Source organism: Rhincodon typus, chromosome 3, assembly GCF_021869965.1.
Source record: "Rhincodon typus isolate 14 chromosome 3, sRhiTyp1.1, whole genome shotgun sequence".
NCBI classification, from domain to species: Eukaryota; Metazoa; Chordata; class Chondrichthyes; order Orectolobiformes; family Rhincodontidae; genus Rhincodon; species Rhincodon typus.
Genome location: NC_063334.1, coordinates 10,980,231 through 11,006,702, shown reverse-complemented (window position 1 = coordinate 11,006,702; position 26,472 = coordinate 10,980,231). Strand labels below are relative to the sequence as shown.

At 41.1% G+C, this 26,472-nt stretch overlaps 1 protein-coding gene across 2 annotated transcripts in view; it reads left to right on the top strand.

Moving 5' to 3' along the window:
* LOC109937285 (coiled-coil domain-containing protein 192-like) overlaps window positions 1-26,472 on the top strand; it is a 71,417-nt gene that overhangs the window by 30,675 nt on the left and 14,270 nt on the right. For both annotated transcript variants that reach the window (XM_048595275.1, XM_048595274.1), the window contains exons 4-5: window positions 13,986-14,117; window positions 25,159-25,215. In XM_048595275.1, the coding sequence (XP_048451232.1) occupies window positions 13,986-14,117; window positions 25,159-25,215 (189 nt within the window). The remainder of the gene's footprint in view (window positions 1-13,985; window positions 14,118-25,158; window positions 25,216-26,472) is intronic.

Here is a 26,472-nt window from a genome sequence, read left to right as displayed (position 1 = left end):
TTCTTTTGGGGATAGTCATTGCATTCCACACTTAAAATGCAGAAAACACAATCTTGTCGAGATACCAAATGAACCAAAAACTAATACCTTTCAGACTTACCCTTTCAATGCTGCCCAGTGTTATTGACATTAGCTGACCTTCCCCAACATACTGCAGGACCAACATTCTTACCCAAACTCATCTACATGTATCACAACCACAGCCCTTCCCATTGATAAACCTACTACTATCCTGCCAATAATCAATTGCGTTATAATTCAGACCATGGAGATGCTGCAGGGGTCCTGCTGCCTGGGTTTCTCAGATACAGCCTTACACAAAATAATAATTATTTGTAACATCCTGTCTAATCATGTTTTTCAAGTTGGAGCAAATACACAACAGGATATCTATGAAACAAAGAAGATTAGGAAGTGAAAGGAGGAGCGATATAGTAAATAGTCATATATTAACAGTTCCAGTAATTCCTAGAGCTAGCTGCCACACAAATACTACTGATAAGTGAACCACCACAAGTGTACACAAAACAGTGGTATTGGTCATTTCTATCTGCTGCGACTTATCTGTTATCTCACTTGTAGTTTACCTGTTTGTTCTTCCTACTCTATTGTGTTTGTTTTTTCTGCTACTGACGCTACCCAGATGTCCTAATACTCTCTCAGATCAGAAAGGATTTTGTAAGGCTGTAGAATTCAAAGGATGAAGTGGCACAACCACAAAATGCCTTTAGTGAAACTGTACAGACATCTGAGAAAGTACCTGCCCATTAATTAGTATTTCTTCAGCCCTGTGAGGAACAACCTGATTTGGATGGTCATGTGGACTGTTTAAGGGGAAAGTGCTGTGTCTGTTTCTCCTGCTGCATTCCTGGAGAGTGTTCAGCCAGGGGACCACAGCTTCCCATCATGATGCTATTGAACTGACTTTTCATCCTGTTAATCAGCCACCTCTCCTTTTAGCTCCAAGATCTCAGGTAAATTCAGTCAGAGAATTGATGTTTGAGCTTGATGTCTCTGTTGTCTGGAGTTTTCCTGCATATAGCCCTGAAGGTGTTGGTCATTCCCTGGCACACAGTGGTTGTTTGGTTCTATATCCACTTGATGTCAAGAACTTTGGGGTTCAGCGTAGTTTGAAAAGATGTCAAGAAAATCTTTTTCACATTGTTCTACTCCATTCCGCAGGTAGGTCTAGCAGGATGTCCATACATTGTCCATGTGGGAGATAAAATGTAAAGCTGTAACTCTGGCCAGCTCTTACATAGTTCCCTACTCCACTTGATCTTCCTCAAGGAAATTAAATGTTTCATCCAGTGCTTCCTTCATAAATGGACAATCTAAACATCATGGAGTGCATGAATCTGTGCTGATGTTTGTGCCAGGTTGAACATGGGATGCTGTGATGTACTCAGGATTTCCTGACACAAGACTATGCTACCGCTTTGTAGAAGGAGAAAGAAGAAAAGAAAATGTGTTACAATATCCCTCGTTGTTAAATGTAAACTACATGCATCCATGTTACTGAGTGAGAGAATGAATGTGAAAATATTAGAAAGAGACAACGTTTTGCATAATGGTGACATGTTTCTAAATTTTCTTTTCCCAATTACTACCATAAATGATAGTCAAAAATGATGAGCTGTCTCCTCAAATTTGTGAACTCCTTTAATCGAGAAGGAACTCAGCCATATCAACAGTCACTCTCTGTGACTGATTTTTACATCTAAAAATCATTCATTTGGAAGTTAAACATTGACAGAGCTTGAGACCAGTAGTTATGCAACCCAAAAACATCCTTCCTTTTGTACCAGCACTTTCAAATGTGAGTAAATTTTGATGGTTGTAATGATGGCTTGGTGACAGAAGCTGCATCTTCTTCATATACCATGTAGGACTGTAAAGTAATTAACCCGACTAATGCAATGTATGAGGTGCTGCAGTTCTAACTAATACAGAATTTAAATCTCGAAAAGCAAAATGGTAAATAACTTTGCGTAAAGGCAACTTCACAACAAAAGGCTTGAAACTGTTTTCTGTGAACCAGACTGCTTAATACCACTTCAAAATACTCAGACATTGATCTGATCTTGAAAGGATTCTAAGGGAATCTGATGGCAAAGTATCCCTTGACAGCATGAAAATTTCTTTAAATCTGACCTTTAGCTAAGCATTAAGGTCAGACTTGATAATATTGATCAAATAGAGTACAGATCTTTAAAAAAGATCTCCTCTTAGCTGAAATGATGATTTATACTTTGGTTGTGAGGATAATCGTACAATGTTATTTGTTTAGATATTCCACATTTCTAAGTAGATTTTGTTACTGCATACACTTCTAAGTAGGTTTGTTTAGCCAATATCTTTTTCTAGATGAGTTTGAATACTCAGTATATCCTTCTAACTTTACCTATCTCTTGCGGTAAGTTTATGTAGCTAACATTTATTTGTAGATTAATTGACTATAATAATGATTCTACACTTTATACTATTGTAACCATTACTAGAATGTGACCCAGGATTGCTTATTATAGTAAAATGTTATTAAGTGATCATTATAAAAGTTGTAAACTCATACTTTAAACCTTGGGACCTGCAAATCATTCAATAATCCTAAAATGGGGAATTCTGTGCACTGAGAATGATTTGCTCTGGGGAATTTTCTCTGCTATAGTATACCTAGTAAGTATATTTTATTCTGAGATAACTTTGCAAGTCAGCATGCTCCTCCTGGGAGTGAAGACCTTTAATTATATGACCAAGTCTACAGCTAGTAACACTGAACAAACTTCAATCATGATTTAAAGTCACCTCCAGTTGAGATTTGAGACTGACAATAAATTCAACTGAATAAGTACACCTTGCCAGGAGGGTAAAGACAGTTGAACCATTATAGGGCCAGGGATATTCTTCTGATCCCAAAAAAATTGGCTCCTGAGCTACAGATTCCTGCTATCCCACTTCTCCTGATTCGTGCACTGAATCTCAACAGAAAGAAAATGCTTGGAAATAGCTGATCTCAGGGCTTAATAAAATCTGAAAGAACTATGGATGCTGTAAATCAGGAACAAAAACAAAAGTTGCTGGAAAAGCTCAGCAGGTCTGGCAGCAACTGTGAAGAAAAATCAGAGTTAACGTTTCGGGTCTGGTGACCCTTCCTCAGGGTTCTGAAGAAGGGTCACTGGACCCAAAACGTTAACTCTGATTTTTCTTCACCAATGCTGCCAGAGCTGCTGAACATTTCCAGCAACTTCTGTTTTTGATCTCAGAACTTACTTCACCAGATAATTAGCGTACTAATCACTGCAGAGCAGAAATAACCAAAGAGAGTGCCAAGCTGTAGCCAAAATGATATAGTTCAGACAAACTAATACTTCAGTTGTTTAAATGCCCTGATACATCTTGATTAGTGTGGGTTGAGTTTTGGTCATCAAGATGCAAGTTTTCATCAAGATTTCAAGCTCTGAAACTGATAAAATTCTAACAGGACTGGACAGGGTAGATGCAGGGAGGATATTCCCAATGATGGGTGTGTCCAGAACAGGGGTCACAGTCTGAGCATTCAGGGTAGACCATTTAGGACGGAGATGAGGAGACATTTCTTCACCCAGAGAGTGGTGAGCCTGTGAAATTCATTACCACAGGAAGGAGTTGATGCCAAAACATTGAATGTATTCAAGAGGCAACTAAATATAGCGCTTGGAGCAAATAGGATCAAAGGTTATGGGGAGAAAGCGGGATTAGGCTATTGAGTTGGACGATCAGCTGTGATCAAGATGAATGGCAGAGCAGGCTCAAAGGGCCGAATGGCCTCCTCCAGCTCCTATCTTCTTTGTTTCTGTGTTTCTATGATTCAGGAAACAGTCACCACATTGATCCCTAGGTTACATTTTTGACAAATCCCATCAGTGAAATGGGGCAGAATTTAACATCCAACCTGATTCCAGTGGAATGCAAAATAAGGCGGGAGGATTCCTGCTGGATTCATTATACTAACATATGAATTAAGAGCAGACGTGGGCCATTCGGCCCCTTGAGCTTACTGCAGCGTTCAATAAAATCATAGCTGATCTGTTTGTGTTTTGAATTCCACAATCCCTTCTACCTGTGATAGCCTTTGATTCCCTTTCTTACAAGAATCTACCTCTGTCTTAAAAACATTAAACAATTTCTCCTCCATGCCTCTAGAGGCAGTTCCAAAGTTGTACAATCGCACCCCCGACAGAAAAAAAGTCTCATCTTTGTCCTAAAAGGGTGACCATTTCTTTTTAAAATGACAAAACATTATTTTTTTGAGCCCACAAAAGGAAATAAACTTTCCATGTCTGAGTTGTTGAGACTGTTCAGGATCTTACACACTTCAGTCAAGTGACTTGCCACTCTCCTAAGCCACAGTGGAAACAACCCCAGTATACCCCACGTAATCTCATAAGACAACTGCTTTCTGAGTTCTGAAGAAGGGTCACTGTACTGGAAACATTAACTCTGCTTTCTCTCCACTGATGCTGCCAGACCTGCTGCATTTCCCCAGCCATTTCTGTTTTTGTTGCTTATTCTGGGTATTAATCTAAGAAACTGCCTCCGAACCATCTCCAATGCATTTACAATCTTCCTTAAATAGGAGACCAAAACTGCACATAATATTTGAAATAACACAGTGTGGAGTTGGAGGAACACAATAGGCCAGGCAGCATTAGAGGAACAGGAAAGCCGACATTTCGGGTCGGGACTATCTCTGATAATATTTGAAGTATGGTTTTAGCAATGCCCTGTATAACTGAAGCAGTAATATCCTTACTTTTATGTTCAATTCCTCTCATAAGGAGAAAACCTTCCATCAGCCTCCTTAAGTACTTGCTGTCTCAAGTACAAATGTCTCATGATTCATGCTCAAGAACATCGAACCCCCTCTGTGTAAGTAATACACTGCTTTTTATTTCTCCCTCCACAGTGATATCAAATATCATTTATTGAAAATACCCCACTGTCAGAAAACAGAGAAACCTAATCCTTTCAGTCTTGACAAGACACTGTTATGGACCAGATCAAACTCCCTCAAAACATATCAAGGAGATGACCTAGACCCTAGCTTTTATCTTATTTAAAGGCAAGAGTAAGGAATTGTGTTCCGGATGTGATTCAGTTGGTCTAACTACCAAGCTTTAAGCAAAACACACTTTATTCTTACATCACAGCTAAAATATAAACAGAAAGAAAAAGATTGGCATGACTGCAAATCTATTGAAATACTAAAAAAATGAATATGTTATTTAATTACTAATCATCAACTATTCCAGTATACCACCATCCCATAAACACACTCTTGGCAAAAGCAAATTCCGGAAAACAGAATTTCTCACGTGTTATCTCCAGGAGAAAGGAACACTGAAAGAAACAATCTAGCACTAGAGAGAGAACTCAAGCTTATTGTTGCCGCAGAGGGAAAGCTGTAACTATCAGCTTTAACAGCCAGCTCCAACTTCAACTGGAATCAGAACTAAAACCCTGGGTTTGTGTAAGCCTGACTCCATCCACTCATGCTTCTTTTGTCTAATTTTAAGAAAAACACTCAGGGTGTTTACCCACTACTTCTGAAGTAAGTCTGGGTGAGATGCTCTGAGGGTTGGTGTGGACTTGTTGGGCCAAAGGGCCTGTTTCCAGACTGTAGGGATTCTATGATTCAGACTTCCATCACCACTGTGGCAACATCTCTCTGCAAGAGAACCAGCACAGACCAAATCTCTCTTACCGGCACATATCATCTCAGGGGAGATGTTCAAGTAGGTAAAGGCAAATATGGAACATTATTTTAAACAATATTATGATGTTAACACAAGGGGAAGAGACTCAAATTAATAAAGAACAAATTTAGCATTAATGTACCAAAGAACATCTTCACATGTAATGGACTTTTGGAAAACATGATGAGAAATAAATGCCTTGAAGGGCCATTGTGTGCTGTTCCTGAATAGATGTTTTACAATGGGTTAAATTCAGCTTCTTCCTCTCTGCGTCATATGGTGCTTTCACTTTGTATACCAGACTTTCTTGTGACCTCCCTGACAGACCCTACCAAAATTATTGATAATTCTTTGATGTTTCATCAACTAGGAACTATTTTTAAATTGCACAGACTCCTCTAATTTCAAATTCTTATAGCTAATTTCAGATTGCGCTTTTATCGCATCAGTGTAGCCTGAATTTAAAAGTCAAGTCCCAGAAATAAAAGGACAGTGTACTAATCCACTCCACCAACCAATCCCATTTGTTAAATTATACATAATACATATATCATTCACCAGGGAACTCATGTAAAGGGAAGGTAAACAGCATCAATGATTACTTTTCTGAAATCTCAAATATTTCAGACCAAAAAGTCTTAAAATGAAAAGTTGTGTGAATGATACACACCATCATTGATGTAGAAAATCAGCCAGAAAGTTGTTTGAATGAATAGATACCCTTTGTATTGCAATTCAGTGCATGTTAGTAGCACCATTAAGTTTGTGAAAAGGAAGTCTTGCCTTTAACCTCATCATGAATTTCATGAAGTTGCTGCACTTGCAGATCATTTGCCTAAATTTACCAAAGAGTGTTCAGTTTCTTGATTAGTATCATGAGGTGTGTCGCAAAAAAATGGTATATGTGACGACCGCACTTTCAAGAAAAAGGCATCCTGTGTAGGAGTTCTCTGAATGCATTTCATTGTCCAACCAATATTGTATTTTGAATATTGGAGACTGACAGTACCTTTGGGGTGTGTAATTAGAGCCAGATTCACAGCAACTATGGGTGGCATCAGGAGGAAGATTGGGAATCCTAACAGTGATAGAGAATTCTGTAATTAGGGGAACAAACAGGTTTTTTTTGGTTGAAGATAGAAACCCAGGATGGTGTGTTGCCTCCTTGCTGTTAAGGTCAAAGATGCCACTAATCATCTGCAGAGTACTTTGAAAAGGGAGGATGAGTATCCATATTGTTACTGACAGATAGGTCGAAAGAGGGATGAGTTCCTGCTGGCGTATTTTAGCGAGGTACAAAAGAGTTCATATCCAAGTTAAACAGCATCCTGACATGGAGTACTATCATTGCTTCTTACTTTTGTTGGGTCAATATGCTGCAACTCCCTAACAATTCTAAGGGTGTACCTATACCAATTGTACTGTAGCGGATCGTGAGGACAACTCACCACCACTTTCTCAAGGGCAATTAGGAATCACCAACAGCTGCTGTACTTTCAGCATTATTCACAACTCATGAAATATTTTAAATTTTTTATCTGTTTCGCTAATGTTCTTCTGAGAAGCAAATCTGCCATCTTTTCTCATCTAGCCACAGGTGATTCCAGACCTACAGCAATGTGACTGACTGTTTAAGTACCTTCTGACATTATCTCAGATTCCTTTATGATCAAAGCTGTGCATGACTGAGCTCAGTGGTAGACTTCCCCCCACCGAGGTGGTAGCACAGCATTGTACAGTTGGAAACGAGTAACCCTGACGATTCTATACATTGACTCCGGGTTCCATGGAATCTTGTAGCATTAGGTCTGATAATGACAGGGAAACATCCGGCTGGTTACCACCTACACCCTTTGTCAGCTGACAACTCAGTAACCTTCCATGTTAAACATCACCTGAAAGAAGACAGTAACAAGGGAACAGAATGTGCTCTGGGTGCTTTCATGTCTATCACCAAGAGTAACTTGGACATACCACTGCTAACAAGGTGGCTGAACCCCGAAAGGTATAGACACATTCCTAGGTCAGAGATTGGGAATCCTGCAACAAATACCTCACCTCCTGTCTCCCCATATCCTGCCCAGCACCTACACGGCACAAATCAGGAGTGTGATGACATATGCTCCACTTGTCTGGATGAGTGTAGTTCCAACAAATACTTAAGAAGCTTGACACTACCCAGAATAAGGCAAATTCCTTGACTGGCTCACTATTCACCACCTTCAAGGTTCACTCCTTTTACCATTGATGAACAGTGACGTTGCAGTGTGTTCCATCTGCAAGATGCACTGCAGTAACTCACCAAATCTCCTCCTTTCGCGCCTTCCAAACCCACAATCATTACTATCTAGAAGGACAAGGGCAGCAGACACATGGGAACACGTCCACCTTCAAGTTCCCCTCCAAGCCACACACCACCCTGACTTGGAAATATATCGCTGTTCCTTCAGTGTCACTGGGTTAAAATATCAGAACTTCTCCTTCAAAAATACTATGGGTATCTCTACACTCCAAGAACTCCAGTGGATCAAGTGGTAGTTCGCCATCTCTTTCTACAGGTCAGTTAAGGAATGGCAATAAATGTTGGTCCAGCCAACATCCCATGAGAGAATTCTTAAAAATCTGACAAATGAGGCCCGTGGCAGGTGGTGAGGGAACCAACAAAAAGAAGTTATCTTGAGCAAGTAGAATTGATGAACCAACCAATCAGCATCCTCTTGGGCCAAAGGCAGTTTTAAGAAATGAGGCCGCAGATCAGCCATGATCTCATAGAATGGTGGAACAGGCTCAAGGGACTGAATGGCCTACTCCTGATCCTATATTCCTATGTTACCATACAGTATAAATTGTTGGTCCATTTGAAATTTGGCATCCTTACATCTGTCCCAATGAGGGCAAAGCAAGAATCTTCACCATCAATCTTAAAGTTCTGTCTCATTATACAACAATCTGAATGGTTTTGATAAGGAAGCTCATGAGTATTTGTGGAAACAAGTCAATCATGACTATAAACATCACCGTGCTCCTGTGAATCATTTTGGTGGCTTTTATTATTATTATTACTTAAAGAATGGAAATCTCTAGAGGCAAGAGATAACCTATATGCTAATTTTAAGATAATTCACCCTTCACTTAGTTTGTAAATGGAATAAGCCTCAGATATTTGCGGCATTGTTTGTCTCTCTCTCCATAAATGTGTAAGTTATTGAACTGAGGTCCCAGCAGTGGATGTTGTGCTACACAGGGGCCCTGACTGATCTTCTACCTTGTTTAACAATGACCACGCTTGCCATGGTAGTTCAAAGCCTACCATTCAATAGATGGGGTTTGCCTCAAGAAACTCATTAGTGACTTCCTGTTCCTTGATCCAAACAATGTTTACTGGTAGATCTTGTTCAGGAATGTTGCATGCTGTAGGACATGGAGATGGAAGATGGATTATACGTGTGTTTTGACCAGAGCATGGCGGTGAATTTGGTGATTGCAGCTTGGATGGTTTCAGCTAGCTTCTGGATTATTGGCAGTCGCCAGATACATGAGGGAGTGATGTTTGTAAGAACAGGAGCCAGGGAATGGGTGTTGAATTAAGTATTCCAGTTATGATGGGCATCATTGTGCTCAGTAACAAAATATCTGTTTGGTGCCCTTTACTAGACAGGTGAACAGCAGTCATCTGAGCAGAGTTAGGATAGGGCTAGTGCTGAGGTTTGGGGTGTTATAGTAGCAGTGCCCCACACAGCAGAATTCCTGAGACAGCGTGGGCCTGGCTTATTTCTATACAAGAATCATGAGCTCAAACCCATTCTAAAGGTATAGCTATTACTATTCCATGTGATGTGGAAAAAGTCACATATTGGCAGCCAAAGGTCGACCATGTCAATATTTTCTGAGTGTTTTAAATTTTTTGAGTGTTTTATCCTGCAACACCAATGTCCAGAAGTACAGACCACCTTAATGACCACCCTTAATGTCAAACAAACTGCTTTCTATAAGGGGCACAGCACACGGGATCACATTCTATCACTCACCACTTACATCAAAGGTGGCTTCTATTAGCACCTGAAGGCAGGTGTAGTGGCTAAAATACAGTGTGAAATACTGGCCTGCTCTAAACCTTGTACAAAGTGCTTTCACCTTGAGTCAGGACAGTTGCTGAAACAACACCTCACAACAGGTTGCCTTGGACAAGGGAGAAGTGTGGAGAAGAGTGGCCAAGGTACTACCGCAGGGCTCAGTGCTAATCCCAATGCTGTTCGACATACAGTATATAAAGCGGACTTGCCAATAACCACGTCTCACAAGTGCATCTATGTTGATGACAAGTGTTATGCCACTCAGGCTCCAGGCTTCTGTATCAGGGACCAGATCCTCAACGAAGATATTATAAAGTTGACGTCTCCCATAAAATCCCCCTAAAACCGCATCCAGTAAATTACACCTCCACAAGGCCAGTACCAAACATATTTGCTTTCAATGTTTATACTTAAGGCTATACTACAAGGCTTATGTTGTTACCTGTGAATGAAATATTGAAACTTACCTTCTCTTGAATAGGTTTCTTTGCTGTTTCTTGAGACAGCCAATTACTTTAATATTGATCAATGGTTCTGTGGGAAATGTAATGACAATAACGTTTGGAAAATCCCTTTAAAACACTTCATGTGAAGATTGAAGATCCTGTTGATTTATCAGGGATCGTTTTGAAAAATTGATTTTTGTAATTGAAAGCCTACTGGGAAAAAGACACTTTGTTTCTTCTGTCCTCATCACTATGGAATTAATATGGAAGTGAATGTGGAGCAAACAAAGTTAAATTTGTACTTTGAAAAATTCACTGTTTTGAGGGAAAGATCGCATGTATGAGACTAGTTGGATGGCTTGTTAAAAGACCCGTCACAGATACAATGGATTAAATCATAGAATCCCTATAGTGTGGAAGCCAGCCATGTGACCCATCGGTCCATACTGACCCTCTGAACAGCATCCCACCCAAACCGATCCCCCTACCCTATACCTGTAACCCTGCATTTGCCATGGCTAATCCACCTAGCCTGTACATCCCTGGATGCTACAGGGTAATTTAGCATGGTCAATCCACCCAACCTGCACATCATTGGACTGTGGGAGGAGATTGGAGTACCTGGAGGAAACCCACAAAGATATGGGGAGAATGTGCAAATTCCACGCTGATGGTTACCCAAGGGTGGAATTGAACCCATGTCCCTGGCACTCTGCAGCCTCTTTCTTTGCTGTGTATTTCTATGATTTAATGAGTATGCTGTAACTTTTACAGATGTGAAATGTATTGTGAAAAGAAAACAAACATTTTCTCTTGACAGCCAATTGTAAATCTTACAAATTTATCAGGGAGCTAAAAGCCTCAATCCTTTTTAATCATCAGGTAAATTATTCTGAAGTACTGGGCAGTCGTGTTGATGGTGATGAGATCTAGGGAGGTCAGATTTTGGCAGTCTGACCCAATGACCTTGGTGAGGAGAGACCTCCTCATGCACTCTGCAAACCCATGCAACAGGAACTGCTGGGCTGCCATTGGCATAGGTCTCTCCCACTGTAGTGACTGTAAGAAGGTCAGCCAGAGTTCCCTAATTGGGGCTGTTAATCTGCGCCAGTCAGGGAGTGCTGGCTGACAGATATAAACAGGAGTGTCGGGGGTTCTGTTCACACCGAGAGCTGGCCCTGAAGAAGCTGGATCTGTGTTAAATTCCCTCCACGTTTAAATAAAGGGTAATTGGTGAAGGGATACCAGCCTCTATGCAGTAAATTCACCCACCGCTGGTTCAATCCCAGTGGCAGTGAGATGAGATATGAGTCATCCTTCGACATTGTCAATTTTGAAGGGTGGGTAAGTGGCTGGAGGGTGTGATCATTGGAGATAGAGCCCAGTGAGAGGGAAAACAGCAGTTAGGGATGAGGAATTGGATAATGGTGAGGCTAGGGAAAAAGGAAAACTGATAATAAGGGCCATTGATGAGTAAAAATGGGTTGGCTGTGCTGAAAGCAGCCCATGTTATGATCAGATGTGGGGCTTGGGTAAATGACATGGAACATAATGAAACGTTCTAAAATTATTGAACTCAGTATTGAGTCCTGAAGACTGCAGGATCCCTAAGCATAAAATGAGATGCTGTTTTTCCAGCTTGCGCTAAGCTTCACTAGACCACTGCAGCAAGCCTGAGATAGTGAAATTGGCCAGGAAACAAGGCTGTGTGATGAAGTGGCAGCAATTTGAAGCTCAGGGTCATTTTTATGGACAGAATGTAGGTATTCTGCAAAGTGGTCACCCTGTCTACATATTGTTTCCCCAATGCGCACCTGACCTTACTAAACCAGCACAGCCACTGATGTACACATGCAGGAGATATGGAATCAGTTTCTCCTGCAAAATTTCTTTTTGAGATGGCAGTGGAGTAGGTGGTCTGAGCCCAGGGCTCGTCCAGTCCAACTCCATCCCAGCCTGGGGTCTCCTGGCAAGCTGGGAACAGGTCCTGGCTGACTCCCCCAGCCTGGACTTGCAGGCTGGGCCAAGGATCCAGGTCAGCAGCAGGGATGGGACGCCTGAAGGAGGAGAAGCGGTGGTCTCAGCACAACGTGGCTGTCTCTTTCAGGCATGACAGTCTTGTCCCAGCGTGGAGGTCTCATCCTCATGTGGAAGTCTTCTTCATCTTCGGCTTCCAGGTTTTCCTGTGGCTCAGTAAGCATCTCATTCAGGGTGGCAGTCTCAGCTCGACATTGCTACAGTTCAGGAATAATTAGCAAGGAGTAGATTCAGGGATAAAAATGAAGAAGAAATCTTGATTCCTGCTGCACAACTCTGTGACACAGAAAACCAACATTTTCTAAATGTGCAGCCTCATTCAACCAGTTTTTAATAACTGTCTTAAACTAAGAAAGAAATGTCAAAGTTTTCTTTTCTGACTTTTTAAATTTTTCAATACCATCTTTCTTTCCTGTTCATTCAGCCTTGTTTACTTGGATTGGCATGAAATTAACTGCTCTAACTTATCCTTGCTGGTTCAGGGTCTGTGTGCTTCAGTAAAAATTTGTCAGTTTGGTTGTGGAGATCAAGAAAACATTGAAACTAGGAGCAGGAGCAGGAGCAGGCCAATTAATCCCTCGAGCCAGCTCCTCCATTCAATATGATCAAGGCTGATCATCAAGCTCAATACCCTAATCTCACCCTGCCCCCGTATCCCTTGATCCCTTTAGCCACAAGAGCTATATCTACCTCCTTCTTGTAAACACAATGTTTTGTCCTGAACCACTTTCTGTAGCAGTGAACTCCACATGCTCCCCACTCTCTGGGTGAAGACATTTCTCCTCATCTGTCTTAAGAGATTTATTTCTTATGTTTAAAGTATGACTCCTGGTTCTGGAGTGTGTCACCATTGGGAACATCCTTCCTAGATATAGTCCTGTCAGAAATTTATAGTTTTCAATGAGATCCCCCACTCATTCTTCTAAACTCCAGTGAATACAATCATATCCCAACTCAACCTCTCCCCATATGTCAATCCTGTCATCCCACGAATCAATTTGGTAAACCTTCTCTGCAGTCCCTCTACAGCAAGAACATCCTTCCTCAGATAAGGAGACTAAAACTACACACAATATTCCAGGTGTGGCATCATCAATGCCCTGTATAATTACAGCAAGACATCCTTGTTCCTGGACTTGAATCCTCTCCCTATGAAGGTCAACGTATAGTTTACCTTCTTTGCTGCCTGCTGCACCTGCACACTTACTTTCAGTAATTGGTGCATGTATCTACTGCTGCCTGCAATGCCTTCAATTCCTTGTAGAGGGTGTTTGGTTGAAATGGATTTCTAATTACCTCAGGCTCCGTAACAAAAATGTAGGTGCTGTCGTTTGTGTAACACTGGTCCTGGTTAATAACTCATTGATGCAACAAGTGATTAAGTGTGCTTTCAGTATTGATTTAGACATCATATTTCATAGTAAGTTTTCAGGAATTATTGTCAATTCACTAAAGTGACCTCTGCAGTTAGCAAAGAGACTCATGATGAGATGGGAATAAAAACCTATGTTGTGGCAAAGCTTTTTATGTTTTAAATTATTCCACATAAACTGCCACAGAAGGCTATGACAACCTTTGGATTTAATCCTTATTTATGCAAATGAAAGCAGATAATTGTAGAACATAGGGCTTTGCTTCCAGAAATAAAATATAACATCCAACTTTTTTTGTTCTTTTTTCTGTTTACATTGCAGCTGGCTGAATTGGAAGGATGCAAACTACAGCTCAGTGACCAGGTCATGTGGCTGGAAGAACAGCTCGAGATCATGAGAAACAAATTAAAGTCTGCAAACTTTTATGAGGAAATGATTTACGCCAAAGAGAAGGTACACAAAGCATTTCTCTTGATGATTTTGACTAATATTTAAAAGATGCATTTTATCATAAAGATCAGGCTGTCAATTTCAGAAACAGAATTCTGAGTAATTCTGTAAGAAAAGCTAGTGAAATAGGAGGTAGATTATCCTGTAACGCAGAGAATTCACACATTTACCCACTTGGAAATTGTTCAAATTTAAATCCTTTTGTTTTCTGCAAACTGAAAAACACTGGAAATAAGGTTCTCGTTCTTTCGTAGAGGGTATCTTCAGGACCTACATCTACAAATGCTGCTGTGTATTCATACACTAGTAGGAAGTAAATGGGGATATTTGTGAAAAGTTCCCAGGCACACTGGCACTTGGTGTGTCGAATTTTTGGATTCTGCCAGCGGAAGATAGGTCCAAAAAGTACCAGCTGTGGTCAGCACACTTGTTTCCCGATTTCGTTCCCAACCGCTGGCTATTTTCACTTGAGTGGGATTCAGATCCTGCCACATCTTCCATTCAAGGCCAATTTGATGCTTGGAAAGCTCATTAAGAGCCTGACGGCAGGAGATCTCAAGAGATCATGGGCTACGTACTTAACCCTTTTCAGGATGTCTAGAGGGGAGCACCAGCTGGATGATCTGGCTCTTCCTTCAAAGATCTCCGTTCCCCCAGAGCCACTGACTGGTCTGGGCTACGCAGCGTGCCTTATGGGGGTCAGTATGCTTTCATTATGACTATATGACTTGCTATGAAACTGCCTAGCCTCCTCAGAGAAGAGCCCAAGCTCTTAGAGCTGTCAGTCACATGGGTGAGCACGAGCTGGATGGAATCCTCCATTCTCAATTCATGAGCCCATACTGCCTCAGAGATTTCTGGCATGAGGGAACACATTTTGTGCTTCAGTACCAGATAGACCCTCATTTGTATTGATGCCATTAGGCCCTACATCTGTGCAGGATAAGTCTCCTACTTTGTCAGCTCCTCTGTTGATATGTTATCACCCAGGGGCACCCCATCTAACCACACACAAAGTCTCACCTGAAATATATGGAATTGTGGATGGTGTATCTGTGAGGTGAGATAGTACTTTTTCTGTTTCCTGCTGCTGCTGTTGCACTGCAGCTTGGGAGAAAGAGGGTCTCCATGTGTTGATGGATGCACTTCTCGGAAATTTATGAAGAGGTCATGAGAGCTAAACTTGAAGAGCAGAAGCCTCCACAGCACTGAAGCTACCCAATGGAAAATCAATGCTTAGCATTGTTGTGAAGTTGGGTATAGTACTTATGGATTGGGACGCAGGACGTTGGAATTTGTTATTTGTAAAATATTGATGTTTGTAAAATGCGAAGAGGGAAAGCAGTGCATGGTCCCTTTAAAAGATGATGTGCTTTGTCTATGCTGTCTGTGGGTTTGCAGGTGCACAGAGCACCTGACTTGAAACTTTTGTATCAGAAGGCTATACTGTTAGCAGGCAAAGCAGCATTTTTACCAAAACAACAGGTTTTTGAATTTAGTCAATTAATTTAAACTGGACCCTTCGATACCAAAAACCAATTAAATTTAAATCTGATGGTTTTGACAACATAGGACCAATCCTATTGTAAGAAATTGATTTGTCATCAAGGGTATAAAAGATGAGGGCATTTGAAAAATCGAGGGAGAGCCAACTGTCATCTGCCAAGAGAATAGCTCTCAGCTCAAAAAGAAACACTCTCACAGAATTCGCTAAGCTTTAGAGTAAGCTCCATCTAAATTAAAGGTACCTACAATACAACTGGTTAATGTTCCTGACAGAAGAATTCACAGAGAAGGCGTTCCAGAGAAAAGATTTTGATGGAGAAGGCACAGAACATTCCGGAAATTGTAACCTAGCTATAATTTCAAGAGACTAAATTCTAATTTTTTTTATTATTTTGGTCCAAATAAGTGGGACTTATATTTATTAGAACAGCATATAATTAGAATCTCATTTTATTCAAGAATAGTTAGTAGTTAGAAGGGATTTATTCGGTTTGTTAATAGTTTAGTTAATTTGTTCACTGTTAGAGCTAAATAAGTAAATTGTTAGGTTTTGATTATAAAGTAAGTGTCAGAGGTTTATTTTATTTAACCAATCCTTTATAACAGATTGGGGGCTCTTTTAACAGATTAAAAGGCGAGGTGCGCCCCTCTGGGTGTTTCGGTTTTAGTTATTGGTGGGGTGGAGTTGACCTCTGCTTTATAACAGCATGCGGTGGAACAGGATGAATACTTACACCCCCTCAATAAGGGCAGCGCTCTGATCTCCATCAGTACCGTGACTGCTCAGTTCACCAGGTTGACTTCCTTCCAGTGAGTGTTCCTGGCTATTTCTATTGCTCAATTGGCCAATAGGAGTTATAACCTTCTCCAATTGGGCCCTCTTCTGCACAGTTTCCCTTTTTGTTTCAAGAACAAAGTAGAGCAAGATAAGGCACTGCTGTCTTTATGGCCAACATTATCTCTTTGTCTCTGTACTAATTAATACCCAACAGCACTGTGGCTAGGAATCTATCCAATAGGTCTTTAAATGTCTGTTTAAATTAGGCCACTACTCGAAAATGTCCTACCTCTGTTCTTGCTCTGCAGCTGCTAATTGTAAGTCTATTTCTATATCAATTAAGGGGCCATCCTCATAAATACCATTTCTGTTTCCTATTGAGGACATGGAACTGTCCATGCTCACATTTCCCATTCCTGATTGGCAAATTCATCCCCTGCAAAATATCCATCTGTCATCAAGAGTATGGGGAAAGGGCAGGAAAGTGGACATAAGGAATGTTGGATCAGCCATGATCTTCAGAATGGTGGAGCAGGCTCAAGTGGCTGAATGGCCTACTCCTGTTCCTACTTCGTATGGTCTTATCTCAGTTGATAATAGAATCTTGCAATGTAGCAATCCACAAACCCACATTCTCCCATTCTATGATCCACTAAATTGGTTCACTTGAACACTGCCTCAAATGTTCTTAATTTACATCTCACGTCGACCTTTCCAAATGTTACAAAGCTTACATTTTAATCTGCAGTTGAAAATTTAAACTTTACAGCAAATGAAAACTTTTATTGCAATGCAATAAATGGTTAAATTAATACAAGTATTGAGTATGAAATTACATCGTTGGGTGAAGATTACTTTCAGTACCTTATGCAAAACTTATAAACCTATTTATGATTTCACTATTTATAGCACAGAGAGAAATTCTTCTGGCATTATGGATTTATTGACATTTTATCCATTAACAACATGAAGTTTAGCCTAGTCTCTACGATTGTTTACAGAATGAAGTCATTGAAGAACTGGGCTTGCTCACCTTGGGATGCGTTCCATTGGCTGTGTCACTTATACATTTTATTTCACTCACTACAAAGTTAATTTTTAACTATGTTACAGTGGATAAAATTTATATAAATTTACAATCGAGAGTTAACAATGCATTGAACACATGAAATTCTGTAAAGCGTTAGATCAAGCCAATGTGTAATTCATGCTCATGCTACTGAAAACTAGTAATCACCAGTAGCTCAGTCGAGAATGTTAGCTGCAAAATCAGTGACCTTGTACTGAAAACAACAAATGTCGGAGATCACAGTATGTCAGGCAGAATCCATGGAGATTTAGCAAGCTAACGTTTTGGGTCGTACTAAGTCAGTGACCTTGTCTGCTCAGTTAGAGCTAGAATTATATTGCTCTGTTTAATTACCAAGTATTGTATAAAGTTCCATTTATCTTCCACTCATTTTGAAAGTACTAGAAACCAACCATCATTTGAATACATGTGTTGAGGTAAAAAAATAAATCACTGCTATCATTAATTTTGCTTTAGAGACATGCCAGTTATAGTTTTAGCTTGTATTGGACAATATTTGTACTGTACCAATTCAGAAACAAACACAGCACATCTGTGAGTAAGAACAACCCACTATTTCACATGGTTGTACTTACGGTTACATCGTATTTTGGGTGGGAGGAGATTGTAGACTTCAATATCAAGACCCTTTGTCCCTTTTAAGCCTCTGCTTTAAGAATTGAAGGTTTGAAGAAACCAGTTTCTGCCAATGAGGTGGTTCTCATGCCAAGAAAGGGACGGAGTTACACACTGACTTTTACATTCCCGTCAATTTGGAGAAAGGAAATGGTGGAGCTGATGAACATCTGGACACAGGTAAGCCTTCATAATGTGGAAAACTACATTCTTAGTGTTTTTAAGCTATATTTCATTTTGGGAAAATGGAAACTATGTTTTCAGGAACATCTAACTGCACTTTTAAAAGAAAAGAATCAGCAGCTTGTGGTATAATGTTTTTAAAGAGAGGAAATGGAATACTCACTGTGCTTCAGTATGGGGCAACTACTTTATTGTAAGCACCCTTACAAATTTCTCACAACTTGAAAGAACTCACATTCTAATAAAAAAATACATTAGCTGTCTTCTTAAGACCATATGACAGGAGTAGGCCATTCGGCCCCTCGAGCCTGCTCCACCATTCAATAGGATCAAGACTGATTTGACATTTGTCATGTCCTCTTTCCTGCCCTATCTCCATAGTTCTTGATTCCCTGACTGATCAAGAATTGATTTCAGCCTTATGTTATTTAGTGACCCAGCCTTGCCTGTTCTCCAGGGAAGAGAATTCCACGACTAACAACCCTCTAAGAGAAAAAAAAATTCTCCTAATCTTAGTCTCAAATGGGAAATCACTAATGTTTATACTTTATCTTCTAGCTCCAGTATCCCCACAAGTTTAAACATCCTCACAACATCCATCCTGTTAGGTCCTTCAAAATCAGATCTGTTTCAATAAGATCACATCTAATTCTTCTAAATCTCACAGGCTTATGCTCAATCTTTCCCCCTTCCCAGAAGTCAGCCCAGTGAACTAGGGTGGCTCAGTGGTTAGCACTGTTACCTCACAGCATCAGGGTGGTTCGAATCCACCTTTGAGCGATTGTCTGTGTGGACTTTGCATATTCTCCCTGTGTCTGCGTGGGTTTCCTCCGGGTGCTCTGGTTTCCTTTCACAGTCTAAAGATGTGCAGGTTAGGTGGATTGGCCATGCTAAATGACCCCCTAGTGAGCAGGCTAGGTGGGTACAGGGATAGGGTGGGTCTGGGTGGAATGCTGTTTGGAGGGATGGTGTGGAATCAATGGATTGATGGCTGCTCCCATTGTGTAGGGATTCTATGAACTGTCTCTGCACTGCTTCTACCTGTAGTCTAAGACCCTGCACTGCTGTAGCAACACTTCCTTGCTTTTATATTTAATTCCCCTTAGCAGGAAATGCCAACATTTTGTTTGCCTTGCTAGTTAGTTGCTGTGCCTGCATGCTCACTTCTACTGACTTGTGTACAAGGATACACTGATCCCTCTGAGCCATAAAGTTTCGGAATCACTCCCCATTCAAATGACGTACTGCTTTTTGATTTTTCCTGTCAAAGTGAACAAATTCACATTTTTGGTTCGTGCGTGGAATGAACTGCCACAGGAAATGCTGGATGCAGATACAGTTACAACATTTATAAAAGACACTTAGACAAGTACATGAATCACAGTGCAAACTGGAGGAACAATATCTCATCTTCAGACTAGGCACTTTACAACCTTCGGGACTTAATATTGAGTTCAACACCTTCAGATTGTGAACTCAATCCCACTTCTTACTTTTAATTTGGCTTTACTTGTTGCATTCTTGTCACCATGTCCTTTCTCCCCTCTCCCCACTCCAGGGGGACCATCTGTTCTTTCCAGTCTGGCAGTTAGACACACCATTGTTCTGCCATTCTCACATTCCGATCACTTAATCTGTGCTATCAACATTCTTTCTTCCCCAGCACTCCATCCCCTCGACTATTGCATGAATGCCGCCCTCTCCACATTTTCACATCGGCTCTGATGAAGAGCCATTTAAACTTGAAATGTTAGCTTGCTCTCTCTCCACGGATGCTGCATGACCCACTGCGATTTCCAACATTTTTGTTTTCTGTACTCCAACACAATCTGTGACCACATGGCCCAGCATATCCCCAACTGTATTATTACCATCAAGCCAGGGGATCAACCCTGGTTCAATTGAGAGTGCAGGAGGGCATGCCAGGAGCAGCACCGGGCATACCTGAAAATGAAGTATCAACTTTGTGAAGCCACCAAACAGGACTATTTGCACGCCAAACAGCATAAACAGCAAGTGATAGCAGAGCTAAATGATCCAACAATCAATGAATTGGATCTAATCTCTGCAGTCCTGCTACATCCAGCCGTGAATGGTAGTGGACAAGTAAAATAATTAACGGGAGATGGCAGCCTCCACAATTTCCCCAATTTCCCCATCCTCAATGATAGAAGAGCCCAGCACATCAGTTCAAAAGAAATTTTTGCAACTATCTTCAGCCAGAAGTGCTGAGTGAGTGATCCATCTCAGCCTCCTCCAATAGTCCCCAGCATCACGGATGTCAGTTTTCAGCCAGTTCAGTTTACTCCATAAGATAACAAGAGATCATTGGAGGCACAGGACACTGCAAAGGCAATGGGACCTGACAACATTCCAGCAATGAGTACTGAAGACTTGTGCTCTAGGACATGCCGCTCACTGAGCCAAGCTGTCCCAGTACAGTTACAACACTGGCATCTACATGACAAAGTAAAAGAAATGCCCATGTATATCCTTTACACAAAAAAAAGGACAAATCCGATCTGGCCAATTACCACCCCATCAATTAACGCTTGATCATCACTAAAGTGATGGAAAATGCCGTCAACAGCGCTATCAAGCAGCACCCGCTCAACAATAACCTGCTCAGTGACACCCAGTTTGGGTTCTGCCAGGGCCACTCAGCTCCTGACCTCATTACAGCCTTGGTTCACACATGGACAAAAGTGTTGAATTCCAGAGGTGAGGTGAGAGTGACAGCTTTGACATCAAGGCTGCATTTGACTGAGTGAGGCATCAAGGGGCCCTAGCAAAATTGGAATTAATGGGTACTGGGGGGAAATTCTCCACTGTTTAGAGTTATACTTAACCTATAGAAAAATGGCTGTGGTTGTTGGAGGTCAGTCACCTCAGCTCCAGGACATCTCTGCAGCAGTTCCTCAGGGTAGTGTTGTAGGTCCAACCATCTTCAGTTGCTTCATCAATGACCTTCCCTCTGTCATAAGGTCAGAAGTGGGGATGTTCGCTGATGATTGCACAATGTTCAGCACCATTCACGACTCCTCAGATACTGATGCAGTCCGTGTTTAAATGCAATAAGTTCTAGACGATATCCAGGCTTGAGCTGACAAGTGGCAAGTAACATTCACGCCACGCAAATGCCAGGCAATGATCATCTCCAAAAAGAGACAATCTAACCACTGCCACTTGGAATATAACACTGTATGTTTAACAGTACAGACTCAATGGGCTGAAGGATCTGTAGGGTACTGTACAATTCCACAATTCTATAAATTTAAATGGATAAAAAACTCAGTATTAAAGTGATCACCTATTAGAGCACAACCAACAATTTAAACCTTAAAACACTATTGCCTTGGAATGCTCCAGTAGACCCCACATTCAAAGCAGGCAGGCACTGCCAGATGTCTCATTTACCAGACGGGGGAGCTAGAATTATGTTTTGGATGTGTAATCATCCCTTCCATTAGCTTGTCTGGAATTCAAGTTTCGTCAATTGGCTTGCAATTTCCCATTCTTACAGAAATATTATTCCTAAATATCAGCTGTCTGCAGCCCTTGGCAATGATGGAACAGCCCAGCAAGCTACTCAAAATAGGAGAAAATCACCCAAAACGAGACTCCAGTGATAAATTTGATAGTCCCTATAGACACTGGGTTTATGATGCACATTTAACTTGAACATGGTCGGTGTAATGCAGGCAGCATGCCAACCTTATGCTGCTTTCTGTTTGAACTGATCCCAGCGACCAACCCAGTTCTAACTGTTGACATGGTATAATGCTGAGCAAGGCACAGCACTGTTTTCAGGTGTGGTTAATGTCCCTTCGTGGAGGAGTTGGAAGGTCAGGGAGATGTCTTGTAGCCACAGGGAAGGTCTTCTAGATTCTTGTTCAAAAGCTAGTGGGATCAATTAAACACAAGGGTCAATGCCAGGAGTCAAGCTCCAAGAACATGGATGCATTGTTATAGGATGTTCATTGGCATGATACAAATGGTCAAGGTTGATGACAGTATCTTTAAATGCCAGGTTCCAGCAATTGCATCACAGCATCAGACACCTCTCAATTCGCCACATCCCCATTAGTGACTTACCAATCCCCAGTCCAGTTGCCCTTTCTTCCAACTTCTTCCATCAAGCAGAAGATACAGAAGCTTAAACACATGTACCAACAGATTCAAGAACAGCTTCTTCCCTGCTGTTATTAGACTGATGAATGGACCTCTCTAACTTCAAATCTAATATTGACCTTGATTTTGTGCACTTCCTGTGCAACCGTAACCTTGTATGCCTCACTCTGTCTAAACACCCTCTGATCTGTATGTCCTTGTATGCTATGCTCTGCCTGTACTGCTTGTAAAACAAAACTTTTCATTGTCTAACTCAGAGATAGTAAGAACTGCCGATGCTGGAGTCAGAGATAACACAGTGTGGAGTTCCTCCAGCTCCACGCTGTGTTTTCATTGTTTTAGGTACATGTGACAACAATAAATCAAATCAAACCAAATCATACCTAACATTCAAATGTTCTTTCACACCCTCAAACCCTTAATATTTCTGGTGTTGTCAAACCCACATATTTGTACGTACTGCCAATTTTTCAACCCGGGCAGCCATATCACTCACTTCAATTGTGTGACCCTCACTGATGCATTTCATTCCCTCATGTACAGCAAGGTATGCTCACTACTATAGACAGTAGGAACTAAGCAGAGGTAGCAGTTCCTGAACTCTATGACTATTGCTGAGGCTATGCCGCCAGCAAAAGGGCTGAACCTATGAAGGATGACAGCTTGATTATATTAAATCCTCCTCCTCACATCCCATCTCCCCCTTATCCCAGAGATAGTAAGAACTGCGGATGCTGGAGTCAGTGATAACACAGTGTGAAGCTGGAGGAACACAGCAGGCCAGGCAGCATCAGAGAAGCAGGAAAGTTGACATTTCTGGTCGGGACCCTTCTTGAAATGTCAACTTTCCTTCTCCTCTGATGCTGCCTGACCTGCTGTGTTCCTCCAGCTCCACACACTCCCCATTATCCCAGGCCATCTTCTGATTTATAAGCTTTCAAAGGTATCAGAATGAATCTGTTAGTTACTCCCTATTCACATCACAACCTCACCCTTGTGCTTTCTCCTTTCAGACACTAACTTGCTAGGCTATGGAAAAACTGCATGACAACAGTAACGAGAAAGAAGCGTCATCAGCCATCTGCTCAGAAAATGAAACTGCACATAACTTAGGGAATAGCTTCAGGGTAGAATCTGTACAAAGTGTGACTCCAGGCACAGGGGACAAGGATAGTACAAGTGCTCGTTCATCAAACAGCAACATTGTGGATGAGTTCTGCAGCAAAAGACTCGGAGGAACACTTCCATGAAGTTGCCAGCAGAAGAAGCTGAATTTTACATTTGAAAGAAATGCCTGGTGCATTGGGAAACACTGCAGAAAACCTGCTGTCACTGTTAAGGAACATGGCAGAGTTCAGCACTGACATGGCACAAGATTCAGTGCAGATCTTGGAAGCATGGATGATCATGGACGCAATAGCCACCTTCATGAGCACAATGGACCAATGTTCCTTCTAATTTGTGTTGGCTATGCATAACAATTGGTTGCACTGTGTAGTCCCTTTAGAATTGATGTGTGGCAATGTACGGGCACATCTTAAATAGAATGTTAGTTTTATGCATCTGGTATGTTCCTTGCATGGTACATTTCCAATTACTGTATGAACACACACTTACACAGCCAAGAGAGAAATTGCTAGATACCCAAGCATGACACGATATCTGCTGACCAATGTCTTACCATAAATCAGCACAAGCATAATACACTATTATCTATTTGCTGCATTGAAAGTTTATGATGCAGGTAAATTAGCTCAGCTTGTTGCCATGGTTGACAGCTACAGTGTATGGTGGACTTGCTGTTTACCACAGCAGTTCAGCGATCTCTCCTCCAACATTAAGTGCTATATTCTTATGTGCTGTACTTTTTTAAATATAGAAATAATCAGAACTTCCACCAGACATATGACTTGGAAAATATGTTGTGTGATGTTAGGAGTGGACAACATCAAATTTCTTTGTTTGCTGTTTTAAGAGTAGTGTTAAACTTTCTAAAATGGACCTGTTACTGTCTCTATTAAGACAGAAGCCACACGACACCAGGTTATAGTCCAACAGAAGTCACTTTACCTGATGAAGGAGCAGCGCTCCAAAAGCTTGTGATTTCAAACAAACCTGTTGGACTATCACCTGGTGTCATGTGATTTCTGACCTTGTCCACCCCAGTCCAACACATGCACCTCCACATCGTGCCCCAAGAAAACATTGGACTGAGCAATTTGATATAAACAAGTGAGAAGATTGATGGGGGGATCTTATAGAAACATATAAAATTATGAAGGGAATAGATAAGATAGAAGTAGAGAGGATGTTTCCACTGGCAGGTGAAGCTAGGACAAGAGGGCATAGCCTCAAGATTAGAGGGAGCAGATTTAGGACTGAATTGAGAAGGAATTTCTTCACCCAGAGGGTTGTTAATCTATGGAATTCCTTGCCCAGTGAAGTAGTTGACGCTACTTCAGTAAACGTTTTTAAAGAAAAGATAGATTTTTTTTGAACAATAAAGGAATTAAAGGATACGGTGAGAACGCGGGTAAGTGGATCTGAGTCCACGAAGAGATCAGCCATGATCTTATTGAATGGCGGAGCAGGCTCGAAGGGCCAGACGGCCTACTCCTGCTCCTAGTTCTTATGTTCTTATGTAAGTGGTAAAGATAATATTGTATAGAGTAATTTTCAGCCTGTATTTCTCTAAGGGGTGCTATCTTTTATAAAACTTGTTTTCTTTTCTCTTTTTATAGTATATCCAGAAGTTAGAAGCAGAAAATAAATGTGTTCAAGAACAATTGATGCAATCAGTAAGTATATTAGTATTACTATCACTTTAAATAATTTAACATTTAACCTGAGTGGGCAGGTTTACAAACAAAATAAATGTGTTTCAAGTATTCCCTTGTAATAATCCCTGCAATTAATTGTATCTCAAATCATGTGGTTAAAAATTACTGTCCCCATGAAAATATGTTTGAATCTGTTGACTGCCAGAAGTATGTTACTGAAGAAATTATGAAATTTGAAGTGTGTTAAAAGACAGCAATCCTTTTTGGAGATAATAAGTTGGAACTAAAGTGGCACTGTTGTATGTGGGTTATTTCTCCCTCTCTGTCTCTGGACTCAGCCCCTCTGCAGGAGCTGCCTCCTGCTGTATTGTTGGCCACAAGTCCCAATAGCTGCCACAGAGAGGGCTCACTTATGGCAGGACTCATTCTGAAATCTCGCATACAATTCATAAGACCATAAGAAGTAGGAACAGGAGGAGGCGGTTCGGCCCCTCAAGCCTGATCCACCATTCAATAGGATCATGGCTGATCCGACCTTCCTCATGTCCACTTTCCTTCCCTTTTCCCGTAACCCTTGATTTCCCAACTGATTAAGAGTGTATCTATCTCAGCCTTAAATATACACCAAGGAGTCTGCCCCCACAGATCTCTGTGGGAAGGAGTTCCAAAGGCTCTCAATCCTCTGAGAGAGGAAATTCCTCATTAGACTTAAATTGGCACCCCTTTATTCTGAGACTATGCCCTCTGGTCCTAGATTCTCCCATGAGGGGAAACATCCTCTCAGCATCGACTCTGTCAAGCCCCTTCAGAATCCCAGATGTATCAAAGAGATCACCTCCCATACTTCCACAATCCATTGAGTAGAGTCCTAACATGTTTAACTTTTGTTCATTAGACAGTCCCTCCATGCCAGGGGTGATCCTAGTGAACCTAATGAACCAATTCAGCAAGTATTGTTTTTGAGGTCAATCAAGAAATACAGAATTGTCAAACTAAAGGGTCTCTTCTTATTGCTAAAATACCTTCCAGTGCTTTATGAGCTTTGCTTTGAACAATGAACATACTGCTGAGTTAGATTACAGTTGCTACTCGTAGGTTTCTGGTTTCTAGATTATAAAAAGGACATGAAAGCAGTGGAGGAAGCAGGAAAGATTCACAAGAGTGATTCCAGAAATGGGAAGTTATAACTATTGGAAAGGTCTGGTTTCTCTAGAAATGAACAGGCAGACTTGATCACAGTCATTAAAATAACAAAGGGTTTGATAGAGTAGAAGT